The sequence below is a fragment of the Pieris rapae genome, chromosome 8 (genome assembly GCF_905147795.1).
Source record: "Pieris rapae chromosome 8, ilPieRapa1.1, whole genome shotgun sequence".
Taxonomy (NCBI): domain Eukaryota; kingdom Metazoa; phylum Arthropoda; class Insecta; order Lepidoptera; family Pieridae; genus Pieris; species Pieris rapae.
Genome location: NC_059516.1, coordinates 5,971,374 through 5,986,650, shown reverse-complemented (window position 1 = coordinate 5,986,650; position 15,277 = coordinate 5,971,374). Strand labels below are relative to the sequence as shown.

The following is a 15,277-nucleotide window of genomic DNA, read 5'->3' as shown; positions in this document are numbered from 1 at the left end:
GATGATAGTATAATATCTGGAGCTCAGATTTCTGTTTCGTGGTGATTTGTTTTTTTAATAAGCAAGTAGGTGATCAACCTTCTATGCCTGACTCACGCCTTTTTGGGTTTAATGATATTGATAAGATGTAATCCCTCACCATACGAGCAAGTGTTTATAAATATGTATTACATTCGTAATTAAGACAAAACCTATCTATACCGTCTAACTTCTATCCCTGTTCCTACTCTGTGATTGTCTTGAGCTAAATATAGTTTATTAATTTTAAACAAAATTTATTCATACAGTGGTATGTCAAGTAGCGATAAACCATTGCTTTAGTTCTTCTTTGAATAAATATTGTTTGGCGGTATGATAATTATTAACATTTATTTTCAAAATAGACAACTTCATAATTGATTTATAATATAATTAATATTTAATTTAATAAAAGAATATTTAAAACATAATAATTTATATATTTCTTAAACACCCTTATCAATCACCCTTTAAAAATTCAACGCTTATACAAATTAAAATATTATTTCCTAATATTAAAGTTAAGCCAGTGTCCACCTTCCAGGCGAAGATTGAAAGACTCTAGCGAGAGTTTGGCAGGAATACAGCTCTTTGGAGAAGGAGATACTTCCATATGTTGAATTATTTGAAATATCAACATTTTTAGCTCGCACAGCGCAAATCGTGAACCTGGAAATTTAAAGTGAATAAATAACTATTTCTATGACCAAAGTCAGATCTTTTAAAACAGTGGCACTACAAGATTTTTAGGTCTGGAGCTCAGATTCTGTGGACACTTGTTTTTTTAATAGGCCAGTAGGTGATCAGCCGTCAACGCCAGATACACGCCTTTTTGAATCTAGGGGATATTGGTTTCGACAATCTGTTTTCCTAAGTGCGCACATAGAAAGTCCATTAGTGTACAACCGGGGTTCGAACATACGACCTCAGGGGTGAGAGTCGCACGCTAAAGCCACTCGACTGCTCTGCAATTTATTTTCGACAAGCAAAACTTTTGTTAAGCATGCCCGTTGTTAACAGTAGAATTTTACATTTATGCAGCGTTCTTAGATTGAAGAATTTTCTTTCAAAGTTTCTATAGAGGTAAACAGTATTTGATTTAAAATTAGAAATAATTTCAACTAACCAATACAATTCCTCGGACCAACACCAAATGGCAGATATGCAATTGGATTAATTTTGTCTTTGTTTTCATCGGAGAATCTTTCTGGATCAAACTTTTCTGGATTGGGGAAATAGTTAGGATCCCGATGAATAGACCAGATTGGTAAAAATAAGACTTCGCCTTTTCTTACCTGTAAATTCACATTAAATACAATTTTATACATTAATTTAAATAATTCTGCATAATGGGAGCTTAACTATTAGTTGTATCCAGTGAAATACATATTATCAACGAGACATCAGATTTTGTTTGTGAATGCAGTTTGTATGGAGATTTTTATGTATACGTATATAATAAATAACACATTTTCTAAATGTATGTTATCTTTATCAATATAAGTACTCTTTGTATCATTGTTTGAACACAAAGTGTGGGGCTATTATTACTCGAATCAATTAGTTTAATTAAGTATTCATTACTTTTCAATAGAACAATAATGTCCGTTAAGCTACGTATAATCTATTAGTAACCTGCAGTGAGTAGTGTTTACGTTTATCTTTAGTTTTACTGAAGTAAATATTAGTTGTTTTAGATAGACAAACTCGGAATATTGATTTTGATTTCATTGATATTTATTAGGAAAACTGTCTGTTAAATCACTTATGACTCGATTTCATGCAAGGTATCGAATACTGAATGATGTATTTACCCGCCAGTACATAGAAACGTCTTGAGTATCATCAAGTACATAGCAAAAAACATTATACATAATTTAGTATAACAACAGAAGTAATTTTAAGGCATTCTCGTCTTAAATGTCGGTAGGTCGAATAAAATATACGTGCCGATACTAATAGCAAATTGATTTTAAGGCGTTGTGAGTTGTACTCACAATAAAATCTTCAGTAGAATTTTTATTTGGTTTTCCAAGATTATAATCCTTGTTGCATATTCTGTCTGTAGCTATAGCCGGTGGCCATAATCGCAGTACCTCTGGAAAATATATTAACATTAGAAAATTTTACTTAGCACTTTAAGATCACCGCTACATAAGTTTAATATGGTAAACGATTTGTTGCATATAATGTAGATATTCATGCGCTTATTAGCACGTCATCAATATATAAAAAACATGACTATCGTACGCTTACAATATTATATTACAATATCTTATAGAATCAATGATGGTGAATCACATCGTATTTAAACATTCACATTAATTCGTTAGTATAGTCCACAAAGAATTTGTACGTGGCAAAGAATTCTGATGAGCTTGGACGATGCGAGTTTATACAAATATTTAATTTAATTTGAATTTCGCATGTATGAATTATACTAACCTGAGACTACCATATCCATATAACGCAAATTCTGAATAGAGTTAAAGTCAATTTTTCCACCGTTTTTTATATGGTCGCTGATTTCTTTTGCCAATTTGTCTTGAACTTCTGGATGCAGTGCCAGTTCGTGTAATGTAAAACACATTGCAACAGATATCGTCTCGAAACCAGCGATAAAGAAAAGAACAGCTTGGGCTATAAGATCATTATCTGTCCATTCTGTAAACAATAGATTTTAAGCCTTCCTTCCTTAAATTTTGTAACGCATCGCTCTGTGGAAATATTACAGCCAAAGCCAAAACTAATTTGGGAATAGAACCTATCAAAATGAGACAAAAATCAACATTCATTTATTTAACGTTCAGGGCAGCAATTTTGCACTGATGAAGAGGTAATTCCCAAATCTAAATCCTATGTATAGGTTAAAAACAAATCTAACTATAAAAATCCTACTAAATAATTGTATGACCGCTATAATTGTTGTATCGCTCACGAAGGGGAAAAAACAAACAAATTCTATAAGAAAGAAGATATTTTCTGTGTTAGGCAACGAACCTTTCAACCCACCGATTAGGTTATGATAGTCTGTTCTACGTCGATCTGTAGCCAGAAGCCGAATTATATTGTTTAGAGCATGTTTTAATTGATTTTTAGCAAAACCTGGTAGTTACCTCTTTTAACAGTGGTCTTTCCAACATCCGATTCTTCAACAGTCGCAAAACCTGCGTCTCCAACAGAATCTTTCGCCTCATGATTTAAGCGACCTAAACAAAATAATATTACTTTCTCTCTTTTCCTCTCTAATCTTCACGTTGTACCAATAAATTTAACATATCATCAAGATGTAATGATTCGAACTCATTTTAGGAGAAAATCACACGCAATGTTATTGCAACGGAGCTGTAAGACTTCTTTCATTATTTATCTTCCTTTTAAGCAACAATATTTCTTCAACTTATAATAAAATATATTTTTATAAAAAATACGTATTATTAAGAGTCAGCATAATCAGAGTTATATCATACAGTTTAGCAGACGTAGTCTTTTTCTTTAAAATTATAATACATACGTAAATATACCTTTTTTGGCCTCCATTAGCAAGTGAATCATGTCGGGGCGTATTATATGATTGGCTTCTCTAGCGTGCATCGTGTCCTTAACGAGCGTTATGAAAAAGTTTGTCGTTTCTTTCGTGAAAAGGGTCAATTTTAATTTCTGAAAATAATAAACATAAAAATTATAGAAGACTTTCTAATAGATAGTGACGTTTTTTGTCCTTATATATCCGGATTATACCATTGGTTGGCATGACTTAATAGGTTTAATGAATTATTAATTATATAATTAACATGCATTTTTATTTTTATTTTTATTTATTTGGTGCACAAAACACATTATAATCTTTACAAAAATAAACTTAAAACTAATAGTTATGAACAGGATTCTAATGTAAAACCATGTGCACACTGCAAAATTAATGTTACATCAATAAAAGGCTCATAACTAACAAAGGTAACATAGTAAAAAAAAAAACAATAATAATAATAATAATAAGTTCCTCGACACCAATTTAACGTAACGTTAACCAGGACCACAAGGGTCAGCACTTAACCTACGATGGAGGATGTCTTTAACGACACTAATGAATTTATTGATGTTGCGACAGAATATGTCCACAAGTAAGTGGTTGCTCTTTGCCATCTCGTTATATTGACGAGCCATCCTGGTCAAAGGGTTGTAAAAAGAGATGTTATTCTTATAAGTTTGAAGGGAAAATAAATTGACTTCGTTAGCTCTACGGGCACTAAATCTAATGTTAAGGCTAATGTGAGCTAGTAGTTCGGGAGAGTCTATAATGGAGTGGGTGATTTTGTAAAGGTAAACTAAGTCGAAGACTATGCGTCTGGATTCTAATGGTTGAACTTTAAATTTCAGGAGTCTATCGCAATAATTTAAGTTAGACCGGCCAGGTTTTATACGATAACATAAAATTCTGAGAAATTTCCTCTGAATTCGTTCAATATCGTCAATGTGCACCTTATAATTCGGCGACCATATTGGACTACCGTATTCTAATATACTTCTTACGAGGCTGAAGTATAAGTACAAGGTGCTACGAGGATTTTTAAAACCTTTTGTGGATCTAAGAATAAAACCCAGTAGATGGTTTGCTTTAGACGTGATGTGACTATAGTGGGCACGGAATGAAAGCTTGTCATCGAACAGGATACCTAGGTCTTTTGCAACATCTGATCTGTTAACTAATTGACCATCTATGACGTAGTTCCATACGATTTTGTTTCGTTTATTAGTAAACGATATGACAAAACACTTGTCTATATTTAAATACATGTAGTTCGTCTTGCACCATAGTGATACGGTATTGATATCACGCTGTAATGTTAAGCAGTCATCTAAATTAGTAATAGAAGTAAATATTTTTAAGTCATCTGCATATAAGAGACAATTGCAGGACAGTTGTTGAATAAGGTCATTAATAAAAACTACGAAGAATAATGGCCCTAAGTGGGAACCCTGAGGTACTCCCGATGTAACTGCGATAGGTGCAGAGATGAAGCCCTTTAACGCAACCAACTGAGTTCTAGAGTCTAGGTATGAGCAGATCCATCTATATAAACTGCCGTGGATACCATGTGACGCTAACTTATGACAGAGCAGATGGTGATTTACTTTGTCAAAAGCCTTAGAGAAGTCAGTGTAAACAGAGTCAACTTGGCCACCTGTGGCAAACACTTGACAGAGATAGTTTTTGTATTCCAGAAGGTTAGTGACCGTAGACCTGTTTCTAACAAAACCATGTTGCTTGTCTGAAAGAACAGGCTTAAAATGACTGAACAGATGAGTATACATCACTGACTCAAATAATTTAGCAGCGCAAGATAAAATACTTATCGGTCTATAGTTTTTACAATTGGACTTATCACCACTTTTATAAATAGGTATTATGTGGGCAGTTTTCCAGCGCTTAGGAAACACACCACTAGTTAACGATTTATTAAAGAGAACACATAATGGAATGGACAACTCCTTTCCGCAACTTTTTATGAAAATAGGAGGCAGAAGGTCAGGACCCGCCCCTTTGTTAATATCCAAACTATCTATTTTACATTTGATATCTGTTACCGTAATAGAAAAGCCAGATAATATATTAAAATACGTGTTATTTACAGCACCAGATTGGTCAGTGTATATAGTTTTATTAGTTTTATCGTCAAAAACTGAACCAAAGTATCGCGAAAAAAGGTCACATATCCCCTGACCGTCTGTCTCAGAAGTATTTTCAAGTGTCATGGTGTGAGGCACTGAAATATGGCCTTTACGATTATTCACAAATCTCCAAAATGATTTTATGTCCTTGGCCAACGAGTCCTCGATGGATGCGATATACTTGTCGTAACAAATCTTGGTAAGAAATTTGCATCTCTCCCTCAGCAAAGAGAAAACGTCGTAATCGCGGGGATTCCCAAACCTCTTAAACCGTTTATGATATAAGTTTTTTTCTTTATTACATTTAATTAAGGATTTGCTGTACCAGACTGGATAAGATGAGAATTTGCTACAACAACTTGGTGTATTTCTTGATATTATTTCAAATAAAAGCTCATAAAAAGCTTCGGTGCACTCATCAATACAAGGGGACGATAAGATTTCGGACCAGTTCACAGACTGGAGTTCAGATTTAATGTTTTCAAAATTACATTTAGCAAAATTAAGCCGTTTAATGTTAGCGCGTTGAAGCCCTATAGAAATCTGAATCGGAGAAAGAGTAATCAAAATTGCGGGATGATTTTTATCTAACAAACTTAATGCAAGTGTTTCATTGACACTTATACAATCTATATTAGAAAGCACCAAATCCAACAAGCGAGCGTTTGCATTTGTGATAAAGTTATGCTGTTTTAGATTACACAGTGACATTAATTCATTTAGTAGAAGGAGCTTCTTACTCGGGTTAGGGGAAATTGACAGAGAGGGATTAATCGAATCAGAGTAATCAGGTGTGTTAAAATCACCAATTAATAAGAAATTATCCAAAGGGAAACGATTAAGAAGTAAATTTTGGCAATGGCTATAAAAGAGTTCAAGCTTGTTAATTCTAATATCAGGAGGCAAATAGCAAACACATAAATTTATGCGAGAAGTGTCACGTGCTTCAGGAATAAGAGTAACCCAGACATCCTCCATATCACTATCCCACGATGCTTGACGGATGACCTGGTATTTTTTATGGACGGCGAGTAAAACTCCACCTCCCTCGGTTTTAGCACAGGAGGAATCCGCACGATCTCGTCTGAAGAGATTGTAACGGGCGTCAACAACTTCGCCATCGAAAACACTCATATTTAAGTTCGTTTCCGTCAAGCATATAATATCGAAGTTAGAATTTAACAGATTTAAAGAAAATTGAGTTAACTTGCTACGAATTCTGTTTACATTTTGATAAAATATATTAATCATTGTGGAAATAACGTGTGATTCAGTATATAAAAACAAAAATTGATCAAGTAACTTACTAAGCAATGATAAACAAACAAATTAGTAGTAGTAATAACAATTAAGACAATTTAGTGAAGGAATCATGACTTTTAATTAGAATGGCCGGGCTTGATTCATCCTTACGAACATAAATTTGGCCATATCGCACCCAAACAAACCTGTAGTTCTTGTCAGTAGAAAATTTACGTGCCGCACGGTGTAACTCTTTAGCTTCAGGAGACAAATGTTCAGACAAGTATATCCTGCTCGACGACGAGCCGCCAATACCAATATCGGTAGTAGATAGTTTGGTGTCAGGGTGGGACTTATTGAAGCGAGTCAACGCAGACAAGAGTGTATCACGCTGACGCTGCGTTGAGAGGGTAACTAGTATGTTTCGCGGCCTTTTGGAGTTTGAGTCCATCTTAGCTACACGACGACATGCTTTAACATCACTCTCAGATACCACAACATTTAAACACTCACAGAGTTTTTTGAATAACTCCATCAGATTCTCAGTCTTGCTTTCGGGTACCTCGTGAATCTCGAGGTTTAAGTCACGTGAAATCTTTTCAACTGTAAATAAACGACTCTGGAGTTTTGATAACGTGTTTTGAGATTTCGTAAGTTCAGTCTCGAGTACCCTGATTCGACTGTCTTTGTCTGCAATATTTGACTTCAAATCATTTTGTTCTAAGATGATAAAATCCGTTGTCGTCGTGAAGTCAGCCTTTACCAACTCAACAGCTCGGCTAACCTCGTCGGTCACCATGTCCTTCAAGTCCTTTCTAAGCGCGGACCGTAGATTTAGCATAAACGATGAGTCAGGGGACAGTTTCAAGTCTATAAGTTTGCTAATACTGTCCAACGTAACCGGCTGCTTAGAAAAGTCAGCGCCTGCAGAAGTTTTCGTAGCAAAATCACACTCCGGCTCTTTACACGTCGTTATATATGAGGAGGCGCTTGGTGATTGGTTATTGCGACCCCGCCGGACAGGAGTATTATCGTCATTGTTTTTACGCCGAGTTACATTCTGACACAGAGGACAATTAAGTGATGCCAATTGCTCAGCACTGAGCTGCTTAGTCGACCCGGCAGCAACATCAAGGCATTCATAACAAAACTTGCGTTTGCAATTATTACACTTTAAAAAATGATCGACATTTAATACGTTATTACAGCCATGGCACTTCATAGCTTGATTAGATTCACTATTATTCACTTCACTGATTTTACGTATTCTGTATTACTTCAAATTTGACTTATAAAAGCTAACACTATTGTTAAAAATTGAATAATAACACTTATAACACGGCTAATAATACTTTTAACACGGCTATGGACTGTTTATTGTTTGGTTTATTATATATTAATCAATCAACATTGCTCTTGCTTTCACACAAACAAGCACATCAAAGCTACATCTGAAAGAATTGATGCAGTCATATCAAAATAGTTGTTCCCTTAACAATATACAATTTTTTTCTAATATCCACAAAGTCGCCAAACTTAATTTATGACGACGGCGCAATAAGCGACGATGACCTTAGGATTCTGAACTCAATTACAAACAATTGGACAATCTTTCTGACCTTGACAGCTATTTGACATTTGTAGTATTGACAATTTTTGTTTAACGCAGTGAACGTCTGTTAACCGTCATACTCATTATCCAAAATAATGATAAATAAGTTGTATGCGTCTTGTTATTTTATATATTACTAGTATATATCTTATCAAAATATGATACTTCCTTCCACTTATGTAGTGGAGGATTAGCACTTAACGTTTAATTGTTGCAGATATAAACAACATGTGCTTAAAACTGCATCCATAACCAATGATTTGGCGACACAAATAGCCGGGCCTAGATACGATTTCTGATAAAACAATAATTGTATCAGATCAATAGAAAATAGAAATAATAGAACAAACAAATTGGTCGACCTCGCAGTATTGAACACTTTACTGTAACGTTCTAAAAACTAATATTTTTTAATTAATATGTCTACCGCTTCACCTCTTGTTTCTATATTTTAGTTTTAGTAACATAAACATCAAATTACATCTTACCTTAACCAAAGCAGGAAAAGCGGAATATGCCATGAACATAAGCATCTGTCGTAATTTAAAGGATGCTGCAACCTTTCCCATCTCATAGAACTTGTTATTCTCCTCGACGTAAGAGTCAACTTTAAGTCCAAACGCACAGGTTGCAATTACATCATTAGAGTAACGTGTTGTTAGATCTTTAACATCCACTTCTATAGCTTGTCCTTTAACAAAATTAAACCACTTGTAAATCGCCATGGGACCGGCGAGCTTAAATAATAAACGGAATAGACTTATATGTCTCAATGCCAACTATAGTCAAATGTAGAATTTTGCTTCAAACCATACATATTTTTTTAAATTAAACTACAATAAAGCTATGTCAGCCTATGTACAGGTACGTGATTTGCACTCTAACGTGCTAACAAGAAATTTACTTCCTAAAGTTATCTACGCAAAAATGACAAGCAGTATCAATGTATTTATCATGACAATTAGTAGATAATATGATTTGAATCGCATTTTTTCCTTAAAGTTTTATAATAGATCAATGACCCTGAAGGTCAAACAACAACGATAAATAAATGTGTAATCCATGCGAAATAACTATTCAATATATGTTGACATTATGTTAAATCTCGGTATTCAATGTCCTGGTTTCGTTTTTCAGCAATACTTGAAAATATGTGTGTATAAAATAACCAGACTAGTGGAATTAACTGAAAACATGAGCCCTCTGGCATTGAGAGTGTCCATGGGCGGCGGTATCACATAACATCAGGTGAGCCTCCTGCCCGTTTGCCCCCTGTTCTATAAAAAAAATGTCCCTCTGTTCCATATTTTTCGTATAGTGTTATAAATACACTAATATCATTTAATCAGTGTTAGAACACTTGTGCTCCCATTCTTTTCCAAGTTTTTTATCGTACTACAATTAAACGAAGATTTTATTACGTTTTTGTTAAACACAGCCTATTGTTGAAATTTTATATTTAAACTGCGCCCTCTAATATAACCATAAAGGTCAGAGCATAAACGCAGTTATTATGTCATTACCTGGAGCGAAAACTCCACTAATGACGAAACATTCAAGGAACTGATGGTACATCTTTTTAAACATTTCTGAGTACTCTTTTTATTTAAGAACCAAGCATCTAAATGAACAGCTAACCACTTGGAAATGTAGGCCACTTCAGTTATTATTTTCAAAAATTAAAGTAGCGATGAAATTTTATAATGCTCTCCATGATGAGTTAGATAAGTTTTTTATGTCAAGTACGGTTTATAGTTCACTGAGTGTACTCGCTTGCGGAATATAAATGTATAGTTTTTTAAATTGATTATTTTCTACCTTCAAGTAAGATATCTTAATAAAGCGAATAAATAATATCTCTAGAAAAACAGACAGACGTTATAAAACTTAAGATGTAGGAAAATTTCACAAAAAAACACTACTGGCAAATTTGCCTTTTGTTCATAATTGACTAAACTAATGTAAAATGTTATGGCATTAAACATAAAGTATCATAAAACATATAAGCATGAATTCTATGGAATTAAAATTATTTATTACTATTTAGTATTCTTACCACCATTGGCTTCTATCTTCTTCTTCAATACGGCCATCATCTGGTTTCCAACCTCCTCCATAAAGGGCACCATTACTCGAATCTTTGAGCTGGTGAAAGCCGGACTCAAAGTTGATCTCATATCTTTCCATTCATCACCTATAATTGAAATCGGTATTTTAAAAAAGTCATTAAGTGGTAGTCATTTAATTAATAAGTGATTTTACTATCTCTTGTATGATCACCCGTTATGTTCCATTATGTTCATCCATTCTACACCTGAATAAAGTTTACTATAGATCTGATTTTTACTCCTTACTTTGGTTTTAAAATTATTTCATAATACAATTAAAAACCAAGTTGACTGGACGTTTTTAACATTAAATGCTGTTTTATTTACTTTATATTTAAAAAATCTTATTGTTTTTGAAATTAGTGAATAAAACAGACTATATAAAAGTACGTTTAAATGGCGCCAAACACATAGGTTCGCAAAAAATATATACTTACGACTAAACTTCGTAGTTCATACAATGATTGTGGTTTTTTATTTTAATGCGATACGTCATCTCAGAATCGTTGATACATTCCTAATTCAAATACGAGATAAGATATAGGAATTTAGTGTTGTTTGTGTGGAACAAACAACACAACAAACAACACAATTTGATTGATTCACTCATATTACATTTGCAATAAAATAAATCATAATTTTAAGTTTTTTTTATAGACATCCCACTATAATACCTTTGTATCACATTGTTCGGGACTAAATTAGTCTACGATTGAGCCACACGTTTTAGAATAACACTTTTTATAATTTGCGGATTCCGACGCGGACTAAAGTTAATCTATGAAAAACTTTGAGGCATAATCTAGCAATATTTTACTTTACAATAAACAAGTCTGACAGAGGTGCCAATTGATATAATCCACTAAAATTTAATTTATCACCTCTGAGCCTTGATGTCATTCAAAGTCAATATTATTTTACTCGCATTTCTCTAAATAAACAATTTTGAAATATGTTTATATCTTTAAGAACAGCATTTAATTCTAAACGGACTTTTAAAAAAAACTATGTTTGCTCACCTTTTAAGGTAAATAAATTTCTTGCAAAGATTGGTTCTACAGCTTCATCGGCAAAGCCTCTGTGATCCATGAAGTACTCAAAGTCCTTTATGGTCACTTTTTTCATAAGATCCAAATCCCTAACTAGCACTGTCGGTACCATGAATTCAAATCTACCCACAAATCTGCAAATTTTATGGTGCTTAATATTCTGTTTGAAGCTCTATATATTTTTGTACATACAACAGGTCAAGCGGGCTCATTTAGTATAAAGTGATACAGCCATAAGCACACTTCCAAAAGGCTTGAAAGTTGCCTGCCTCTTAAGAATTACCACGCTAGCTTTTCTAGAAGGAACCGAAAACAAAAGTCGAATTGGTTCAAATCTATATCTTATCAATGATGAGAAAATAATCTACAGGATACAAAAACATATTAACGCTACTACACTTGATCTTGGCAATAATGTAGATTCTTCCTCTATTCCAATAGGAAAGGAGATTTTCTTTTGTGCCTGACGCCGTTGATGTTTTTGGTACAAAGCCATCCGATGATCCGCGAAGGTTTCCTTCATATTACTAACGCCCTATGCGCCACAAAAAAATCCGTGATACCCGGGGTTCCAACATATAACCTCAATAAAGACTATATTCATGGTTATGGAATTAAAATAATTTTTAACTCAAATGAATGTCCAAGGCAAACGTGGCGCTTGCTCAACTGATTACGAGGTCGATTTTTTGCTTTTTAATAAAATGAATTTGAATTTTGGTGGATTATAATAATATTTGCATACCTTTCTTCTGGGAATTTTTGATAGCAATTTTCCAGGTCCTCAACAAAATGGCATTTTCTCAAAAGTGTCGGTGCCATATTACCAATAATTGGTAAAGGTTTTATATATTTCACTCCATGCTTACTAAATCGCGAATAAACTTGACGTAAATAAATGTAGAGGATGCCACAGAGCACCGCAGTCCATATTAATAATAACATCTGTAAAAATAACAATAATTACACCAAAATTAGAGATAAGCTTAACATTTTATTTGTAGTATGAAATATAATACGAACACATATATTTTTATTCGTTAGTTTAATGTATTGATAAGCATGTTTGTTGATGAACTAAAAAATCGAGTTACTCCACACTCCATAAAATCACTAAAGAATTAAAGTAGATTTAAAGGGATTTCAAAAGAATAAACTTTTCTATAGAACTAACAAACCCGCAAGGAAAAGCTGGTTTATACGTAGAATACGTCAAGATCCGTCTTGGACTCGGATTTCTGAATCTGTTTCATGATCATTTTTAAATCTAATAGGCAAGTAGGTGATCAGCCTCCAGTGCCTGAAACACGTCGTCGACTTTTTTGGGTCTAAGACATGTCGGTTTCCTCAAGATGTTTTCCTTCACCGTTCGAGGAAATGTTAAATGCGCACGTGGAAAGAAAGTCCATTAGTGCACAGCCGGGTATCGAACCTTCGACCTCTGGTATAAGAGCCGCATGTTGAAGCCACTAGGCCAACACTGCTCTACTCGTTAAATCATTTTAATTGTAGGTATACATATAAACACACGTTGTCGTGTATAACACACACTTTAATTAATATAAATACATAAAACCTTTTTGTATCAAACCATATAAAATAAATTTATAATTGATAGTCAAGTATTCAATATTTTGATGTAAACCAAGTGAACCTTCATATTTAAAAACATTTTAAATATTCAAACAAATTCAAAGATCAAAAAAAAGTAAATATGTGATTACAAACTACTCGTCATCCCACTAACAAATAAAAATAGCAAATTCTTTATTAAACACGTGAATTAATAATATTTTTGTATAAAAACAACTTACTGCGTCGTATTTAACACAACACAAGCTTCTTCGATGACGCACTATACAATTCTAAATAAATTACAAGTTGTAACACAGGTAGACTTGATTTAATAATTATCTACTATGTTTATCTGCGTTTTTCAACGAACGTAATATATACATATAGTTAAATTGAATTTGCATTTTTAATTTGTATTATCATTTAATAAAATATTCAAGAAAAGAGCGTACCAATTATCAAAAGGCCGGCAACGCACTAGCGAGCCTTCTGGCGCTGAGAGTGTCCATGGGCGGCGGTATCACTTAACATCAGGTGAGCCTCCTGGCCGTTTGCCCCCTGCTCTATAATAAAAACAAAAATGATGTCTTTGCCTTGTCTTGCGTTTGGCTATATGTTGCCTACGCCTGCTCAAGGATCTTGTCCCTTGAAATATATTGAGTAATAAAAGACTTAAAGCAATATGAATAAACCATCGAAGATAATTTAATAGAGTTTGCACTTCATTTCACACAAAAAACTAATTAACACAGAAATAAATCTAAACATGTAGGCTGAATACTACGATCACTTCTAGGCACTCATTCAGGGAGCGAAGAACAAAGTAAAACAATAAAGCATTAGGTTAAAATATTGGTATTACAAGTTCAAAGAGATTGCGGCAAGTCTCTTTATATTCTATCAACGTATAGGTGATTCCCCGGTTATCAATATCAACCACTGTGATAAACAGTCTCCTAAAGCAATACCTATTTTGATCTTTTGCATAATTTTCGCCCTTGGAAAGCACCCCTTGTTATCGCGTTAAACATATCGTTACAAAACCACCATTTTAGGGTAAGATTCAGAGTCAAGACTTAGCGCATACTAAGACTACTATAATAATATCAAAGGCCAATTATTTGTCTCTGTCATACAACGATATTGTTCACAAATACCAAATTGCCTTCTGCTAAGAAAATAATTTTAAGAATCAGATCCAGAAAGCTGTGGCCAAAATCAAATACTTTTTGTATTAGGTTTAAAACGCCATTGGAACAGAACATCTGTAAGGTATACAAGAAGAAGAGCGATCACGGTTTTTCAGAACACTTTAATAGATTTAAACTAAAATTAATATAAAAAAATCATTTATTTCGAATAAAATTGCATACAAATACTAAAATAAATGATTTATTGTATGTATCTAATGATTACCTTATCAATAAGTGTTTTGATTGATATATCAAAGTATAGACTATAGAAGAACCGGATGTAGTTTAACTAAAGTCCGGGTTATATCGGAGATTACCAAAGAACTAAAAAAATATTCTTAACCGTTACTATTCAGTATTAAGTAATTGTATTAGACTTGAAGTATTACTAAATGTATATTATTTACCTATGTACCAACAAGAGTAAGAATAATCTTAAAATACCTCCTAAAAACCGGGTCCTATTAGTATTAGAGCAATTTTTGGATACAAAAAATTACTAGTTGTAATGTGTGTGTCAGCTGGGTATTTTCAAATCGGTTATAAAAAGAAAGTTAGACGTTACATTTAAATATAACTCCTAAAAAAAGTTCTTTACTTATGGGGTTACTGAAACTTACGGTTATGGACATTAATTAGTTAGGTTTATTTTGTGAACAAAGATCACTTGATCAAGTATTGTAATTTTAGCTGCATTCATCGTCTCGGTCGCATGGGCTCTCGAATTTCAATACACTCTAGACCTTAGTATCTCGACAGTACTTATCTTAGAATCGAGTATCTATTTATAGACAGCTATAAATATTT

The 15,277-nt window shown here is 33.5% G+C and overlaps 1 protein-coding gene across 1 annotated transcript; it reads right to left on the bottom strand.

The window, feature by feature from the left end:
* Positions 1-437: 437 nt before the first annotated feature.
* LOC110997958 (cytochrome P450 9e2) lies at positions 438-13,634 on the bottom strand. Its single transcript, XM_022266358.2, has 11 exons — positions 13,517-13,634; positions 12,448-12,647; positions 11,673-11,836; positions 10,602-10,739; positions 9,034-9,236; positions 3,543-3,678; positions 3,135-3,227; positions 2,464-2,682; positions 2,016-2,116; positions 1,145-1,313; positions 438-687 (listed from the first exon to the last, which is right to left on the bottom strand). The coding sequence occupies exons 2-11, from the start codon at positions 12,645-12,647 to the stop codon at positions 521-523; spliced, it is 1,590 nt and encodes a 529-aa protein (XP_022122050.2). The 5' UTR covers positions 13,517-13,634; the 3' UTR covers positions 438-520.
* Between the last annotated feature and the right edge of the window lie 1,643 nt (positions 13,635-15,277).